Below are 19,030 nucleotides of genomic sequence, written 5' to 3'. Positions count from 1 at the left end.
TTCATAGGTCTGCCACTGAGCCAGGAGTTGTGGTGCCTTAATGGTTAGCACTTCTGCCTTGCAGCATGGTTTGAATCCAAGCAAGGTCACTATCTGCATGGAGTTTGCATGTTCTCCCAGTGCTTGTGTCAGTCTTCCCTAGAACTCCAGTTTTCTTCCACACTCCAAAGACATGCTGGTAGATTAATTGTTTCCTGTCTAAAATTGGCCCTAGTATGCGTGTATGTATGCACGTTAGATAGGGACCTTAGATTGTAAGCTCCTTGAGGATAGGGACTGATGTGAATGTGCAGTTTGTAAAGCTTTGTATAAATTGTCAGCTCTATATGAATCCCTTTAAAAAAAGAACCTCTTGCAGCATTGTATTTACACCATGTTGATATAAACAAATTTTTTTTAAATAAACTTACATTAAATCCGGACATTAAACCTGTATGGCACCCTATACATTTTATTTAAAGCAAACCAGTAAAGTGTCTATGGGCATTCAGGATGACTTTCTCCCTATAGCACATAACAGGAAGGGGGCCAATTACGCATGATTTTTCAGAAAGTAAAAGTTACAGGTTTGCTTTAGTTTCCACGAGTCATGAGTGACTTCTATGAATAATGTACTGTTCAGTGTCATGTAAAAGCTGTATTTACAGAGTAGAGGCTTCCCTGAAAATACCTATATTCCTAACATGCTCCAAAAGAAGAGGAAAATGGCTGCTCCTAGGGTTCTTTTTTTATTGCCAGGTGCAATCCTTACAAATTATTCCCTACTGAAAAAAACAGGTTCTCTTAGCATATTAAAACATGGTAAATCTGAAGAAAAACTGCTCAGTAGTATCCAATGTAGGGAATTGTTTGCAATGAACACTTTCGTATTATCCTTGTGGATGTATTGGGGGGAAATTTAGACGCTTGTGATTATCACAGCTGTGTCCTCTTCTCAAAGTAGAACTATGGCCTCCCATTAAAAAAACATACGTGCATCTGCAATTACAGTTTCCTCTGAGTCCCCCAGCAAAGTCTCACAAATCACTGCTATATAGGGAACTGAAGTTGGCCAAGGAGAATTAATACATGTAAATTTCTATATCTCTACACTTGTAATTCATATAACATATTTTCTTTGTCTGGATACACGATGCACAATAGTTCAATCTATTGCATGTAGTTCCCACTTTACAGCATATGTGTTTTCCAGCCAAAAAACACATTGCATATGCAAGTACAAACAGAATCTCAAAAATGTATATAATATAAACACTCTCATAATTTATTCATCAAAAAATCACTATACATTGAATAAACAAACATACAGAAAAACACCCCACTAAAAGCCAGCTACCACGGGACTAGATAACCCAATAATGATTCTATATCATGAGTGTGTTCAACTTAATAGTTCCATGATATCTGTGTATGTACCCCCTAATATATGCATGATGGCATACCCTATAACATAAGTTTTGAAGATCACCCACTTGGGCCAATTGTGCACATGGAGAAACATGTATAACGCAGACCGGTGTATCTTTTATTTCTACACGTTCGAATATTGTGATCAAATATGTTATAGCTATCCTCCAGCTCTAACCTAGAACATTACCACAAGAAACCATTATTGTTTAAAAACAAATCACTCACATGTGCCTAGGAAGCTGGCAGGCATATCAGCAGCTGGGCTGGCAAAGACTTTAGTGGAGCTATTAGTACCATCCTCAGCACCCCCTGTATCAGTCCTGGGCAGCTGAGATGATCCTGCATCCTGAGCAGCAGCATGGTCCACTCTGCATGTCAATAGAAGGAGCTGGAGACCACACACTTCCTGTGAGTAATGTTGTTAGGGAAGCCATACCACTGGCCACAGTTATGATAACTCCATTGAACGTTTCCCCATTCCCACCTGCACACGACAGTGCAATAAATGTTTGTAAAAGCTAACTCCATGTATTAGACCATGTTATATGTTATACCCATATTTAGAGTGTACCATAAAGCATGGTCAACATGCACCATTACCCTGAAACCCAAACCAATTCTCCTTCACCTGAATTGCAGGGTGCTTCTTGCTGTAGCTTGCCATTTATTTTGAATTCAATGCAGCTCTGCATGGCCAAGTCCACACAGCTGCATCATCCATTTACTGGGATCGCTGAATGGAAATACTACAAGTCCCATTTGCTACCATGGCAGAGGGACTGGAGGCAAACTTTATAGAGCCTGTGAACTGCACACGTGACTCACTGATCGTGGGTGCAATGCTCTGCAAGCTTCAGTGAAAAAAGTAGTAAATGCACATTGATCATAAGATCAGTGCTGCCACATTTACTTTTTTGCAAAATGTAGACTCGGCCTTTAAACAATTATTGTTTTTAGTAGTAATGAGCTAGGCTTGTGTTACTTTTCTTCAGTTTATATTCTCTCGGTTATAGCTCCAATTGTACACTATGTTTTAGAAGGCTGCAAGACCTTTGCCACACTGGAACGTTATTGCTTATCAAATTGGACATTGTTATTTTGATCCTTTGATTACACGTAAGAACGTTTTTTAGTGCAGATAACTGTTTCTTCTTTGCTGCATATAATGCTGGCTGTTTGCTGCCTCTGACAGTGCATTCCAGTGCTAGTTTTTACTAAAATGATCACATGACACAAGCAGCAGAGCTTGGGAAAAATGAGATCCATCATTTAGGTGTGCCCAGGTGCATCATGATATCTAAATACAGCCTAATCCCTACCTTACCTCTAATGCTTAAAAAGAGTCTGGCAAGTGTATTGAATGGTCTGATGGAAACACCCATACCTTGACTCATCTGCCACATATTCATTCTCAGGAAAGAAAGCAGCACTATTTACTCAGCAGAACTAAAATGTTGTAATTGAGTCAGGAAATCACTATAGAGGGCATGAAAACCTTGTGGGAAAACCCTCAACCTAAACCTTTTCCTGATACCCAGCCCTAACCCTTAATTCCCTAAGCATAATGGACAATAGCGATAATTCAAAAACCAACATTGATTTCACACCTAAACTAAACAATGTCATAATTAATTATGGTCAAACACTTTCACGCAGAAAAATTACATGTCAAGGAATTTTTGTAAACCCTATCTGTGCATTTTAAAAATTATGTTTTCTAAGGTTTCAAAAGTTTCGTCCCATGGTTTGAACTTCACATAGATATCGGTGCCCTTTAACAGAAAGTGTAGAACCCATAGGACCTATTTAATCTTTTACTAGTATGCCTACAGTAAATTAAATTCTGGTTGGTATGGGTCACTGCTCATTGCCTAGATCCTTGCTAGTATATAATCAAATTAACTATACGCATCAGTTAGTAAATGATCTGATAACAGAAAGGTCACGTCTTCTCCCAGCATGCACCTAGACATTCACACTCCCTTCTATAAAGCATGCCCTTACTGAATCTTTGAGCAGCACCTACCAGTAAACAGCTTGTTAAAAAAAGAGTTTCCATTTCCACTGAACTTTGAAATGGGTAATGAGTACTGTACTATAAATGGCAGTGCCAAGTAGTACTAGCCACAGTTTATATATTTCAGGTAGGATTCCTGATCTTACATCACAAAACAAGGAGACACTTGTTTTCCTAACATACACAAATTCTTATCCAAGCCAAGACTTATGTATGTAGGGTTTACATGTATACAATTTGTTTTTGGTGGTACAGTTGCAATTTGCTGCCAAAAATTTGTGACGTCCTTTGTGATGTGGAAATGTAACTTCATAAAACGTACAGGCGATTGCAACCATTAGCCCACAGGGATTATCCAAGCCAAGACTTATGTATGTAGGGTTTACATGTATACAATTTGTTTTTGGTGGTACAGTTGCAATTTGCTGCCAAAAATAGAAAGGGCTTTGTGACGTGGAAATGTAACTTCATAAAACGTACAGCCGATTGCAACCATTAGCCCACAGGGGTGGGTGGAGGCTATGCTGCTGCACCTCTTTGCCCACAGGAAGTAATTGGGGTCTCTGTACAAGTTATAACTGCATGTGTGACCCCTTTCATTAACTGGCTGCCCAATTTAGCCACATTGCCACAGGCTGGCTTCTACTGTCTGTGCCCTCTGTTTCCTGTCTGGCATGTGCCACTGCTTCTTTCCAGGTCTTCAGCACCGAGGCTCTAGGAAGGCTGCCAGATATAATTTCAGATTCAGCCAAAACAAGCCGAAAGCCATTTCTAGAGTAGTCAGGATCCAACAGTACACACATATATGTTAAGTGCATGCCTGGCAAAATGTCAACTCTGAAAAAAGGAATTCCAGGTAACCCACAGAATTTAATTCTTAAGCCAGAAGAATAACGGAGTACCTGTGTTTTTTTTTTTCTAAAGCTCCGAATGGCTAAAAAAATCATTTACATTAGAATCTAGCTATAACTCCAAATTACAATATGGCATTTTTTACTTGTGTTCGAGGCAATGTTAAAGAAAATGGACAGGATGTTCTTACCCAGAAGTTCAACCACACCAATTCAGTAATTATAGTATGCCACCAATTCTTAATGCAGAAAGTTTATGCAAACCTAAAAATTAACTTATTTGCTCCCTTTTGGTCTGTTAAATATATGAATGAAGGTGTCTTGTTATATCTGCCAATATCATTGCTTCCCTGTGCGCTCTGCAGTGTTATCTCAAGTAATCTTATGAGCCCTGCTTCCCTGCTTCGGTCACCTCTATCAACTACTAACTCCCCCCCCCCCCCCTTAAAATAACACTAAACTCAGGAGTTACATTTAAAAAATGCATTCAAGTACCTTAAATATGAACATGAAATATATCTTATTTGTGTATCACTCAGCTGTAAATCCTCAAATCATCTCTGAATTTATGCTGACACTGTACTTCCTGCTGGTGGGTGGCTACTTTTGTCCCCCTGGGTCCCAGTGTGTGTTGTAGAGTAGCCCCCGCTCCAAGCTCACACCAGTGATGGACTACAATCTCAATACAAATTAGTAAACTAAACATGAGATTGTAGTCCATCACGGGTGTGAGCTTGGAGCGGTGGCTACTTTAGAGCACGCACTGGGACCATGGGGAACAAAAGTAGCCACCCTCCAGAAGGAAGGACAGTGTCAGCACCAATTCATAGAATATTTCAGGATCTACAGCTGAGTGATACACAAATAAGATACATTTTTCTTAATAAGTAGGGTACTTGAATGCATTTTTAAGATTTAACTCCTGAGTTTAGTGTCACTTTAAAGGTACGAGCAGGGGAAGGTATGTTGTAGTCCTAACACACTACATGCCTTAGGGTCACAACGCTGTTTCTCTGTAGCCTCCACATCTAAGGACTGGTAAACTACTGAGGTTTTATACTTCAACATAAATACATGTAAGTGGACCCCAGATCAGAGAACAACAAACCTAGAAAATTATACTATGATGTCACTATACTGGAACAGACAAAATACTGGGGGTACCCAGAAAGAAAAACATTATGGGACAAAATGTCCCTGCATTTGTTTTCTCTTGTGTGTTTATCATAGCAATAACAATACCATCTTTCCCTACACCAGACTCAACCAGGGTTCTGTGGAACCCTGGGGTGCCTTCTGGCTTCTTCAGTAGTGCCTCTACATTTTTGCACAGCATCGTGCCGTTCCATGGTGCAGGTAGGCTGGCCACCAGCACCATGGAAACTAATGAAGATAATCCGGGGAGGGTGGGTTTCATTCAGAAAATGTCTGCTCCATCTCCCACTCTCTGCCATGCTGCCACAGCTGCAGCTGCTGATATGATGGTACAACTCTGATGTGAATGGGGGATTGAGGGCTTTGATGTGATGGTAGAACTCTGATATGAATGGGGGATTGAGGGCTCTGATGTGAATGGGGTATTATGGGCTCTGATGTGATGATAGGACTCTGATGTGAATGAGGGATTTATGGTTCTGATGTGATGTAGGACTCTGATGTGAATGGGGGATTGTGGGCTCTCATTTGATGATAGGACTATGATGTGAAGGGGACTCTGATGTGAAGGGGAGAATATGGTGAAGGGGAGGTGGGGACTCTGATGTGAAAGGAGGAGCTTCCTGATGTAAAGGTGGGCTTCTGATGTAAAAGGGGGCTCTGATGTGAAAACGGGGGCTCTGAAGGGAGGATTTTGATGTGAAGTGGGAAACACCACTTTTTTGTGTCTTTAGAATGGGTGCCCCCTTAAAAATCCATTACATTTTGCACTGGGGCGCCACAGGATTGGCATACTTTAAAAGGGTGCCATCACTGGAAAAAAGACATGAAACACTGATCGAAACCCATCGGCTTCACCAGGCTGGGTGTCACCTTGTGCGGTTGCCAGATGTCACTCAGTGCGCACATCATTGCGTTGCATGTGACGTCATTATGCACACGTGCAATTATGTCACATGCACTTCACTGCCATCGGCCATCTTGGTTACGGATGCGAGCAAAGAAAGGAGGGTGTATTCCGGCGAGATAAGTATGCCCCCAAGTTCCCTCCTCTCTCGTGCAGCTGTCAGGCTTTATGACCAAGTGCCCAATTTTTCAGAGGGGGTGACACCAAAATGACTGTCGGTCATTTTGTTGTCACCCCCTCTAATAGTTTCACCCAGTGCGGGCCGCACCCCTTTGTGACACCACTGCTAGACTTACCCCATACCAAATTAAATAATCCATCATTTTTGCAATTAGTGAATTCATTATTTTCCATCATTCCCAGCATGAACCTTCTAGTGTGGAAAACCTATTGTTTCATTCTACAATATTATGAGGTATCTTTAAGTCTCAGTTACCACATTTTATAGGTGAAAGTCACAATTTATTTGATGTTGTCATAAATCTGAATACTCTATGCAGCTATGAACAAGCTCTAGCTTTTAAAGGTAATAGATATGGCCAGTTGGAGAATCAATGGAGCTACTGGTTAGGTAACCATAGATACTCCATAAAAAATAAATATGACATAGAAGACAGTAAATAAAATAAAATCTTTTCACACGTAAAACTATGTATTTTTATTGCAGCTAAGCAACAGTTGTTTCCTGAGACAGAGACAATATATTCTTTCAGGTTATAGTAAGAGACCAAATGGAACTGAAAAAACCTTTTGTGAAATATTATTTTCATGTCAACTAAACAATTTAGTTATCAACACATTCAGTTAGTTAAGGGTCTATTTATCAATACTTTAACACGATTCACAGGTATCACTGAAGATTCACCCAATTTAAGTCTTTGGGGAAAATGAGTGTATCTTGGGAGAAAAATATTGATGAATAGACCCCGGAGTACTTGCAAGGTTCATAAAAATGCCCAGAAATAATTTGCCTGGAATCTAGAATCCCTGAAAGGACATCTTCCCATGTCCTAGTGTGACAGGTCGAGCTCTGCTTTTCATTCAAGCTACCATTGTCACAAGCCTGAGTGAGTTATCCATCAAATCCTAAAAGCAAATCTTCTCAGCTTATGTCTGTCTGTCACAGATGGACAGAGATCTTCCTGCTAGGGACGGAGAGCCCTCAAAGAAGTCCCTAAAACATGTCCCAACCATTAAAAATTAAGGCCTGGTTCACGCCTAGGTGTTTTTGAGCAGTTGGAAAAGCGCTTTTAAATGCCCAACACAAGAAATCCCATGAATTTCAATGGCTCCTGTTCACACCTGAGCAAAAACAAAACACCAGTAGGAAAAGCCAAACGCGGTTCAAAGTCTTGCAGTTTGTTTCTTTAGAAAGCAGCAACAGCCAGAGTAGAAAAGCTAACCCCTGCCAGAATGCTATAGAGAAGGCTCTCTGTGGGGAATCAGTTGTCTCTCTGCAGAGGCCTGACACACCCATTGCTGAGTGAGAGCTAGAGCTCCCCAATCAGCAGGGTTAAGCTTTGCTGACTGCAGAGCTATAGGTCTGCCTCAGAATAGGGCATGTCACTCCTCGCACATATGTGTCAAGGGTTCTTCTCAACAGAATGCTGGCAGGCTTTTCTATTGAGGCTGTTGCTACTTTCTAAAGAAAAGGAACTACACCTTTTGTTTTAATTTACCTCAAAGGTATTAAGCTAATTCAAACTGAAAGGTCAATTGGGCTTTATGCGAGAAAAAGGTATTAACAATGAATAAACAGCAGATTAAATGGAAACTTGGCTCAGAACAGATATCTTTCTGAATGGTTGGGACAAGGTTTGGGGACTTCTTTGAGGGCTCTTCTGGTCCCCAGTAGGAAGATTTCTGACCACGTGAAAGGCTTTTCTTCCCAGGTTGTGGCTGCTTTCTAAAGAAAATGAATTGTAAGACTCTGCACACCTTTTTGTTTTGATACCCCTGAAATGTATTTAGCTGATATAAACTGAAAGTTCAATTGGGCTTTAAGAAAGTACTGCTAAATAACAGACTTCTTTTTTGTAATGCTTGTCAATCACTAAGACACAAGATAGTTTTGGGACAGCTTTGACAACAGTTAAAGTATATTTGCTATTTGCAAAGCAATGTGCCTTGGGCAAGAAATACACATAACATCCAGCTTAATCTCTATTGTCATCTTTAAATCATAGTTTATTCCATAACTCTGCTCATTACAACACAAGCTGTTTATGCTTATTCATTTAATGATCTCATTATAAGTCAGGTAAGGAGACTGACAACAGTCTACTGGAGGTAATGGTCCAATCAATAGTAAATGTTATCTATTGGCACAGTCATTCCATAGTTAATGTCAGAGTAGAGCAGTTTAGTACAGCTGTGAGTCCGGCTGCTGCACACAGGAACATCTGCTGAGAAGGAGAAGGGCTCAACCCAGCCAGTGATTTCACCAAGAAACTATTTGGCCAGAAAAGAAATGAGAGATGTGTTTTAATTAGACCATTTAGACATATCTTCTCATCTTTTTAATGTTTGTATTTATGGAAAATTACTTAAAGCAGTATGCAGAGAAGACTTCCAAAGAACTGAGGAAATAGGATACAGTTACATAGATCGGTGGTTGTGTTTTTGTTTGGGTGTTTTTGAGTGTCACTTGTTATTTTGAAACCTAATTTAAAGAGAAAAAATACAGACACCATTTTATATAGCAGACATTTTTTTTTGCTTTGAGTGTGTTTCTAATAGCCCCATCAGTAACTTTTTTTTTTTTGCAAATACATTTTTATTGAGTTTAATAGTGCAAGTACACACAGACACGTTATAATGCCAACTGATGCCTGTGGTTAGCAGGTCATCCATATACAACTAGACCCCCATCAGTAACTTTACGACTGGCTTCAAACTGTGTGGTGTGGTAGCATACGCATGTTCACAAGGAATACATTGTGTAATCATGTGTTGTGTTAAGGCAGCCCATTCATTTTGCATGGCACCACAACGCATAGGAAACCACACCTGACCTTTTTTTGGACTGTGCTGTCTGGGAGTGCTTGTGCACTGCTTTAGTGCATCAGGATGCCTTTCAAAATGAATGGCACTGCAAGGCATTAACATGCGCATGGTGCTGTACTGTAAATTGTGGAATACAAAATTGTGAAGCTGGCATGAATGATTTACTGATGGCACAGTATACAGCAAAAGTATAATAGTTCAAAAAAAGAGTTGTGCCTTTTTATTTAATTGTTAGAGTCCCTGGGCTTTTCCTCCTTAAATCATCTGGAGCCAGAGCATTTTTTTGTTTTTTTTTTTCATTTTGACGATGTCTCAGTTGCGTGCGTTGTATCTTTTAGGTTTTGTAGTCTGCCCTGACACAGGGTTGTTTTTTAAATAAACAGCGCTTTAATTTGGTAGCAAATGTGGATACATATGTTTTTATTTCCTTGGATTTTATTGGGAATAAATAGTAAAAACATTGGAAAAATGCATATTCCTGTATTTTTTTTAATGTTTACATAATTTTTGCACATCCATATATTTACCCCAAAATATAATCAACAAAGTCTGCTGATTAAAATATCACATTAGCGGGACTGTTATGTAATGTAGATGAATGGTAAAGCTCAAAGTGAATGTACGCGTTTTACTTCAGGAGAGCTTTATTCCCCTTTCAACACTACAAGTGAATTACGAATTAATTAAGTTACATTAAGACAAGAGTAGGTCAAGTTTATTAGGGCACAAATTAGCACGATAGTGGCTTTTTCACACAAGTTTGTGTTTGCTAAACACTCGAGTGACATGCGTTTACTTACATGAACAATTGATGGTAGCAATTGAATGCAAATGTCATCCAGATCCTCTAAACTGTTCCCATAAAGTTGGGAACATGAAATTGTCCAAAATGTCTTTGTATGCTGATGCCTTAAGAGTTCCCTTCACTGGAGCTAAGGGGCCCAGCCCAACCCCTGAGAAACAACCCCACACCATAATCCATTGCAAAAGTCGCCGGGAGTCTGTTTAAACAGCCCCGATGCTGGCGACGTACACTGTACGTCGTCAGTCACGAAGGGGTTAAACAGCTTTAACAGAGTGTAGAGGTCTAATATAATCCTAAAGTAAACGTGCCACTTGCACTATGCTATTATACAGGGGGCTTGCCAGTTAAAAAAGAAAGAAACGTTTAATAAAAATATATATAAGAAAACCCCCCAAATTTTTCTAAAAGCCTCCTGCATCCAGGTACACGCACATACAAACGCATCAATGCACATGCATAAGAGAATGACAATTGCACCACATGTATTAGGTATCACAGTTAACTCTAAAGTGATGAGCTGTAAAGACTGTTAAAGCATTGCATATTTTGGGTGCACAATTTTGAGACTTCACATATTAGGTGTCTATTTACCTAAAAACAACCTCATCTTTTATATTTTACAAAAAAAAAATGGAAATGATATTCCCGAGGGCAGCCGTGTGAATAACCGACCCGAAGTGAAGTCAGCCGAACGCTGTTCAGCTATTCACTTCAGGCTTGTACGGCGGATTTCAGCTGTATACCGACTGAAATCAGCTGTTCATCGCCTTGCTGCGGCTGGGTTCGGGTCGGCCGAACATGCTCAGCATGGCCCGGCAGGCTACTCGCTGCTGTTCGCCCTATTCTCATAGAAGCCGAACAGCAGTGAGTGAATAGCCGAATGCCGCCGAGCAGCATTCAGCTCGGCTATTCTGCTCGGTACCTCTGTGGTACCGAGCAGAATAGAAAAACTGTAAAAAAAATTGCAATTTTCTCTACTGGAGATTTAGTCAGCAAAACTAAAATAAAATAATTCAGATGACTAAAATACGACTAAAACTAAAATGTGTATTTTAGTCATCTGAATTATTTTAGTTTTTGTTTAGTTTTGTCAACTAAATCTCCAGTAGAGACAATCACAATGTATTTTTGTCATAGTTTTAGTCCTATTAACTTCATTTTTACCTTGTTTTCATCAGTGAAAACATCCAGATGACGAAAACTATGACACAACATTCTAGTGAACTAAATTAACACTGATGTAGGCTGCCATTGCTGATTTCTTCTCAAAAGGTTAGTTGCTGGCTGTCATGCTGGCCCTATGACTATATACTTTCTGAGACAATGGGGGTGATTTACTAACCTAAACACACGCACACACCAGGTGCGTGTGATTTTCACACAGCAAAACGTATTTATCAACCAAAAAGTCTCTAAAAGCATATTTCCACTAATGCCATATATGGAAAAATCATGCACATGATGCATATATAATGCTGCTTCACAGTTTAGACAAAAATGGTTAGCTCATGTATTTATATTCCTGCATTCATCAACGCAAGCAACACAACATAGAGCTAATTTACACAACATCACCTTGCAATTCATGTGGGGCTTTGCACAACACACCTGCTGGGTGTGTACACACTACAAAGGTGTTTAGATTCCACCCATAGATCATGCTGGGAGGGAACACACTACAGAGGTGTATACATGTTCGTGGTGTGTTTATAAGGTTAGTAAATCAACCCCAATGACTCAGAACAAGTCTGCAGATCAGAAGTCGTGAGTTTACTCTGACTTTCAAATCTGGATGCTTGTTCCAGGTCAATGACTGGGAAAGTATGGAAACCAGAGACAGCCTGAAAATTAGTGTCTTGAGGAGGTCAGCAATAGCAGCTCTACTAATCCGTACAGGTTGATTCACACTATAGTGTTGCCTAAATGTGCAGGGCACATGCGTTTAGCGCACACTATTGCACATCGCACTGTAGCGCTCGCTAGGTGTGATGAGTTGCCCTTCACTTTGAATGGCACCCTAACGGGCATGCATTGCAGTGCCAAGCAACAAGCGATACCACAATAATGTTGGGTTGGGTTACTTTTTTTTCACCGGGTGGCAACACACCGCACATTATTGCAGTACCATATGTTGCACAGCCCTGAAACTCTTGCCCATTGGAATGTGCGTTGGGGTGCTATTCTGAATGAATAGCAACTCAATGCACCAGAGCACCTAGCGTGTGTTACCATGCGCTGTGCAATAGTATGTGCTAAGTGCACGGACCCCACAAAACACTATGGCATGAATGGGCCGTAGGAGAATGTTATGTAGAGGATAACAGGATATATAACAAGGTAAAAGGATGGAGACTCACAATATGAAGAAATGGTGGACATCAAACTCGTTTGACTGCTGCTCCCCATTTACTCTTCCCCATCATTCATCCGCATCCACAGTTCGCCTGTCCTTGGCACTCTGATCTTTCAGTATAAATCTGATGATTAAAACCATAGAGATATATTTTGTTAAAGGTAACTGTATATTATTTTAGGCTGCAGAAAACCCACCGCAGCATGACAAATTTGTACAGGAACACAGCGCTGAATTGTGTCAGATAAAAGGCAAAAACACATGGACAGATATTACACAGAATATATCAGATATATCATATATATCACAGAAATGTGAATACAAAGTGGTCAGGGAGAAGGGAACAATTGTAGCAGATAAGAAGATATGTCACATGATTTGTCTGGACTATAGACTTCTATTCACACCTATATCCACTTCACTGTATGTTCTTATTTTTTTTTGTGTGCACTGACGCATATTGCATTAAGACAGCTGATTTACATTGAATGGTCCTTAACAGGTCTTAATGCAAGAAATAACATACGGCCTCTTATTTTATTCCCATCTGTGGCTTGTGGTGTGCTAAAGGGCAGTGAGTTTGTTTACACTGAATATGTGCAATGGGTTGTTATTCTAAATTAATACCAACACACCGTCCGCAACTTACATATACTGCACGATCTGGTAGCATGATTGATAATGCATGTTAACATGTACACAGACATACATTGCCATGGCTGTGTATCAAATGGTCTGTATTGTTTGACAGATTTTAACTGGGTTAAGCAACACAGCTTTGTCAGGAAATCAGTGTTGACCAGTTGAGAGCCAATGTACTTGGCGCACAGCCCATTCACTGTAAGCATGGCTATGATTAACAAATTGGTTATTGCAATCAAAAAGTTTACATGAGCATGCACACTTTTGTGCCCTCCTTGCAGTATTCAGTACAGTATACAATATAGTAAATATGGTGCTGGGAAAAATATTGAATCATGTCTGTGGGCATGATTCAGAAAAATAGTTTAAAAAGTCAAAGAAAATAAATAGAAAACTATTGTGCGGAGCAAGCAATGACAGCTAGCTCCGCCCAATAGTTTTCTATTGGCCGGCGGTTCTGCTGCCGTCAAAAAAAAGAAGAAAAAAAAACTCTCCCGGGCACTCTGGGAGTCTCCCAAGAGAGAAACACTGCTTTTTTCTTTTTTTTTCACTGAGCCGTGTCAGAATAGAAAAAAAAATGTTTGCCCATAGGAATGCATTGCTAGATTCCTATTGGCTATTTCAATTTGCAATAGCCAATAGTTAACTAGCATTGCACCCGCCCTCTGCTGCAGTTCTCCATCAGGTCCATCAGCAGAGGGCGGGTGCAATGTAGTAATGTGCAACCAAAGCCAAAACTTTTGAGTAGGATGGAGAGAGATTAGATCATCTGGCAGGTTTTTATTGCTGTCTGTGTCTCCGTTAGGGAGATTCATCCTCGCTGTTTGCCATGGTGACCATTATCACTGAAAGTGAAAGTGAATGAAAACCCCAAATTTTAGGCTGTCATCAAAACAGGAATAAATGGTAAATCTTCCAAAGGGGACATTAGTTCTGCTGACCACCATGGATTTTCCTCTCTTTGGAGGAATTTCTGCTCACTGCGTGTTGTGGCTATTGGACAGGAAGTGAAGGGGAATCTCTCCAAAAGGACACAGATGGCAAAAAATTGTTGACAGGGGATATAACCCTCCCTTACTCTATCCAAAACCCCCCAAAACGTTTTGGCTTCAGTTCAACTTTAAGCAACCAGTACAGGAAAGCCAAAAAGTCTCCCCCTTTAAGCAACAATAGCTTATTTAGTATACTACAGGAAACTATGTTGTAAATAAGCATGGTTTGGCAAAAAAAAAAAAAAAAAGTTTATGGGGCATCTAGATGAGCTTAGAGCAATATTGCAATAGAAAAGGGTTTATTTTACTGCCAGTCATGGAGGAGCAGGGTAACTCTGAGACCACAGCAATAAAGTGTGCAGTAGTGCCAGGGATTAGTTATGAGCTTTCTTATGGTTGAAATAAAAACTCTATATTAAAAAAAGTGTAAAGGGGAAGCATTGCTGAATGTTAAATGCTGAATGTTTCCAGCAGGAGAAGGAGGACAGCAAAGATAAGCGAAAGGGAGAGCTGCTGGGGTTATTTTTCTGTAATACATAGGGGTCTATTCACGAAGCAGCCGAAGGATCTAGCCGGAGCTTCGGCCGTTCCTTCGGCTAGCTTCGGCCCCAGGACCTCTTTGGTTCTATTTTCTCCCGGCCGCCCGGGAGAGAAACACTGCTTTTTCTTTTTTTATTATTATTCTGACATGGTGCCGTGCCAGAATAGGGAAAAAAATGTTTTGCTCATAGAAATGCATTGCTAGATTCCTATTGGCTATTTCCATTTGCAATAGCCAATAGCAAACTAGCATTGCACCCGCCTTCTGCTGCAGTTCTCCATCAGGCCCACAACTACTGATTGACAGCAGCAGAGGGCGGGAACAATAGCTAGTTTGCTATTGGCTATTGCAAATTGAAATAGCCAATAGGAATCTAGCAATGCATTCCTATGGCCAACATTTGTTTAAATTTTTTTTTCTATTCTGACACGGCTCAGAATAAAGAATAAAGAAAAAAAAACGAAAAAGCAGTGTTTCTCTCCTTGGCGGCCAGGAGCGGGAGACTCCCGGAGCACCCGAGAGAGGTTTCTTTTCCTTTTTTTGGACGGCAGCAGAACCGCCGGACAATAGAAAACAGTTGGGCGGAGCTAGCTGTCACTGCTAGCTCCGCACAATTGTTTTCTATAAATGTTTTCTACTTTTTAAACTATTTTTCTGTTCGGTCCCACAGAGGGACCGAGCAGAACAACCGAGCCGAATGCTGCTCAGCGGCATTCGGCTATTCACTCACTGCTGTTCAGCATCTATAAGAATAGACCGAACAGCAGCGAGTAGCCTGCCGGAGGTTCGGCTTAGCCGATCCAGATGTTGGATCGGCTGAGTCGAACTCCTTCTGCACTTCGGGTCGGCCGAACATGCTGAGCATTCTGGAAAATCAGTAATTTCACCATTTACCAGTTTGAGATAATTTGTGTAAATTGGATTGTGTGGTTATTGTGGCAATCTGTAGAGTCTTCTTTAAGGTGCCCATACACCTAATGAATATTGGCCGATTTTCATTTGCGTTTGCCTTTTCGTCTAATATTCGCAAGGTTAAGTGTACAACCGCAAATACTGTACAATCGTACAACTTTTGACTTTCCAGGAAGTTAGAAAACTTCTGTCGAATCGTACAAAATTTGCAAGGTTGGTGGCGTTTTCGTACGTCCAAAAAATCGCACGATTAACGCTCATGCGCAAACGAAAATCCGTGCCATCAATTAACGAAATACGGCAAAGTGATTTTACTAACGACCGCTAACTGAACTGTGCAATGGTCGGTGCATGATGGGGCCGCCGTATGAAAATCGTACAACGGTTCGATCATCGGACGAAAATATTTGTCCGATGATTGCAAGGTGCATGGCCAGCTTTAGATAGGAAATCATTTCTTCTATGACTAGCCTAATACTGTTGTGTGAAATCTGTGCCGCAACTAATTGTTCTTGGGGTGTGATAATCTTCATTATACAATAGCTTGGAACTGCTTGTATTGATGTCATTTCTGGGTACAGCTGAAACACTAGACTTGGTGCTAATAAAGTAGAGCATAGTCTGAAAAGTTACAGAGTGATCTAGAACTATATCCAATATATTCCTACTGTAGACAAAATTAAAGGATAAGAGGAATTTTGTTATACACTATCCACCCACAACCCCTGGTCCTCCTGATTACTTCAGTATGTAAAAACACAGACTTCAGATCAGTGCATTTCCAGGTACTGATGCTGTGGTCTATACTGGAGTCAGGAACTGCACATGTCTGCCAGGAACCATACTGCATGTGGCCGGCTCTTTGCCATTAACTACAGCAGTGGACCTACAGGAATATGCAGTCTCTATTAAAGCCAGGGATAAATAGCAAAACATGTAGCAGCCCCCGCAAAAGACCAGAAGCACCTGGCGTAGGCTGAATTATACAGTATGTACTTGTGAATGTCTGTGTCAGTACATCCTGGAATGATCAGGGGAGTGAGAGTGGGCATGTGGGCCGATAATGTACTTAATATTTAAGCAAAAACATTTTTTTAACTAGTCTGACTGGCAAATGGTTATAGTTAAATAATGATAGTAGTAACTTGCATACTGCTTATATATTCTACAGTGCATACAAAACATAGACTGCTCCCTTTAATTCCTTCTCCTGGTGGACGTTACACTTCAGTGCCATTACTACAGACCTTCAAACACACACACACAAACACACACGCTTGGTCCAGGTTCCGAAGGAAACCGTTAACCTAGCAGTAAAATTTTGATTGTGAAAGGAACCAGTAGCACCATACAGACACTCATACTAGCACAGATAATCTATACCATCTTCCTTCATATAGTACATTTACTGAAAATCAAACTTGGGATCTAAATACTGAAAAGTAAGAATGCTGAACACTTGACTACCTTACTGTCTAATAAAACTATTAGCAATGAACTACCTAATATTTCCATTATATTTGCTAGTTCTATACTTTCCCTTTTTAGTCACAGCTTTTGGAGCACAGCCGGTCTTAGAAAAGCTTTGTATTGCTAGTTGCTTCACCTTTTGCTTCTGCCAAAAATATCCAGGCTGTGTGAACTGTATAGGATTTACAGGATGAAATGCAGTCAGAGCACGTTTCATGAGATGGGTTTTGTTCCAGGTGACGTCAGCCCTCCAGACAGAGAAGGGGAAACTGAATGGCTTTGATGAGAAGACCTATCTATCCTCAAAGTTTCTGAAGGCCGGAGAGGATCCCTACCGTCAACATGCTTTTAACCAGCTGGAAAGTGACAAGCTGAGCAGTGACCGGCCCATTCGGGACACAAGACACTACAGGTGAAGCAGTTCTTTTGTTAACATATACAAGTATTAGAGGACATTGTATTAGGTCACTGTACTGTAAGCTAAAATCTGTTGGCCGGCCTGTGTGTCAAACAGCTGCAAGTTTTACAGTCTTTGGCTGCAATACTAAGAATTAATCACACAGAAACTTCACCACAACTTAGTATGAACATCTAATTCCTTCCTAAACTTGACCATTGAGGGATCAGAAAGAAAGCACATACAGGGTTATTCAGAAAAGGGTGAAGAGTTTGGAGAAGACAGGAGAAGTGAACAATCTAGGACAAAATAGCTGAACTGGAAAGTGAGCTGAATTAGAGAATTTTTCCAAATCGGCTATTTTGGCCTAGATTGTTTACTTCTCCTGCTTCTCCAAACTCTTCACCCTTTAGTGAATAACCCTGATAATTCTGTTTTTACATTGAGCGAATCAAAAACATGATCTCCTTTCTTTTTAGACCACAAATCTGTTTAGTTTTTGATTTAATTACCACTGATTTTGTGCATCCAATCACAATAACTACAGGTAGTGCAATCAGTACTGAAATGTCTGTTGTGTTAAGATGGCTTCTATGCCCATTACTAAAAGGATGGAAAAATTATCAGATATCCTTGACCAGTAAGTTAGAGTTTGAGGTTTGTTGCTTTTGAAAATGTCTTGAATTAGGATGGTTATAGACCGACTTTCCTGATTTCAAGTATTGGTTGCAATTTTGCTGTTTCTGAGGTGGTAGAGGTAGACAATGAGTGTGGTAAAAAGGTTCAGGTATTTACTATTGCAGAAGGAGATTTTCCAACTTTTTGAAAAATCTTACTATAAGCAGGTCCTTATCCTTTACTCATATGGAGAAGAATTAAGGATTAGATGGCCATGTGTGCTACCCTGCCAAAACTAGGCAAGTATTAAAGGTGGTCTTGATGCTTAATAAATCATGCTACGATGGGTGGATATGTCCTTTCTTGTCATTCTTGGGGAGATATCTGACCATATATGGCCACCCTTAGATTCACTATTCTGTAGGCTTCAATTTTTTTTACAGCTGCCCCATTAAAGCTTAGATTATTGCAGGCACACATATCTGGGAGACAGCCCTAGAATAAACCTATAACACATGATCTAGTTAAATTAGGAGGCCTCAGAATGCCAAAAGAAGAGTTTATGATCATGCAAACTGAAGTTTGCATTGGCTTGTTGAATCTACAATTCCCAAGCAAGATTTGAAGTAAGCTAGATAAGTGGACACCAAAATAATCTAGCAAATTATAATAAATCTTGACCTTATGGAACAGCAAATAATTCTAGAGGTTACTCAAGGGTTCACCCTGTGAAATGTATTCCAGTTTGCCTGACACATAGAAAGCTGAACTGAAACGGGACCTTGTTTAATGTTTCTATCAAGCAGAAGGAGTCTGTGCATGGCTCAACTAATGATCTCAGTTACTAATAAAGCAATGTTTTGTTTTTTTGTTATTTAGCATCTCCATTCAAAAACTTTGCCTGTTCATAGAACTGCTATAGATATTCATTAATAAATGTCTTACAGCAGTGTA

The 19,030-nt window shown here is 40.2% G+C and overlaps 1 protein-coding gene across 2 annotated transcripts in view; it reads left to right on the top strand.

The window, feature by feature from the left end:
• GALNT16 (polypeptide N-acetylgalactosaminyltransferase 16) overlaps positions 1 to 19,030 on the top strand; it is a 135,417-nt gene that overhangs the window by 45,712 nt on the left and 70,675 nt on the right. Inside the window, exon 2 of one of the 2 annotated variants that reach the window (XM_018565102.1) lies at positions 17,320 to 17,473. In XM_018565102.1, coding sequence (XP_018420604.1) covers positions 17,320 to 17,473 — 154 coding nt within the window. Of the gene's footprint in view, positions 1 to 17,297; positions 17,474 to 19,030 lie in introns of both variants that reach the window. The other variant, XM_018565101.1, reaches the window with a different exon arrangement.

Source organism: Nanorana parkeri, unplaced genomic scaffold, assembly GCF_000935625.1.
Source record: "Nanorana parkeri isolate BGI_ZX_2015 unplaced genomic scaffold, ASM93562v1 scaffold812, whole genome shotgun sequence".
Lineage (NCBI taxonomy): Eukaryota > Metazoa > Chordata > Amphibia > Anura > Dicroglossidae > Nanorana > Nanorana parkeri.
Note: the sequence above shows the minus strand (reverse complement) of the source record. Positions and strands in the feature narration are given on the sequence as shown.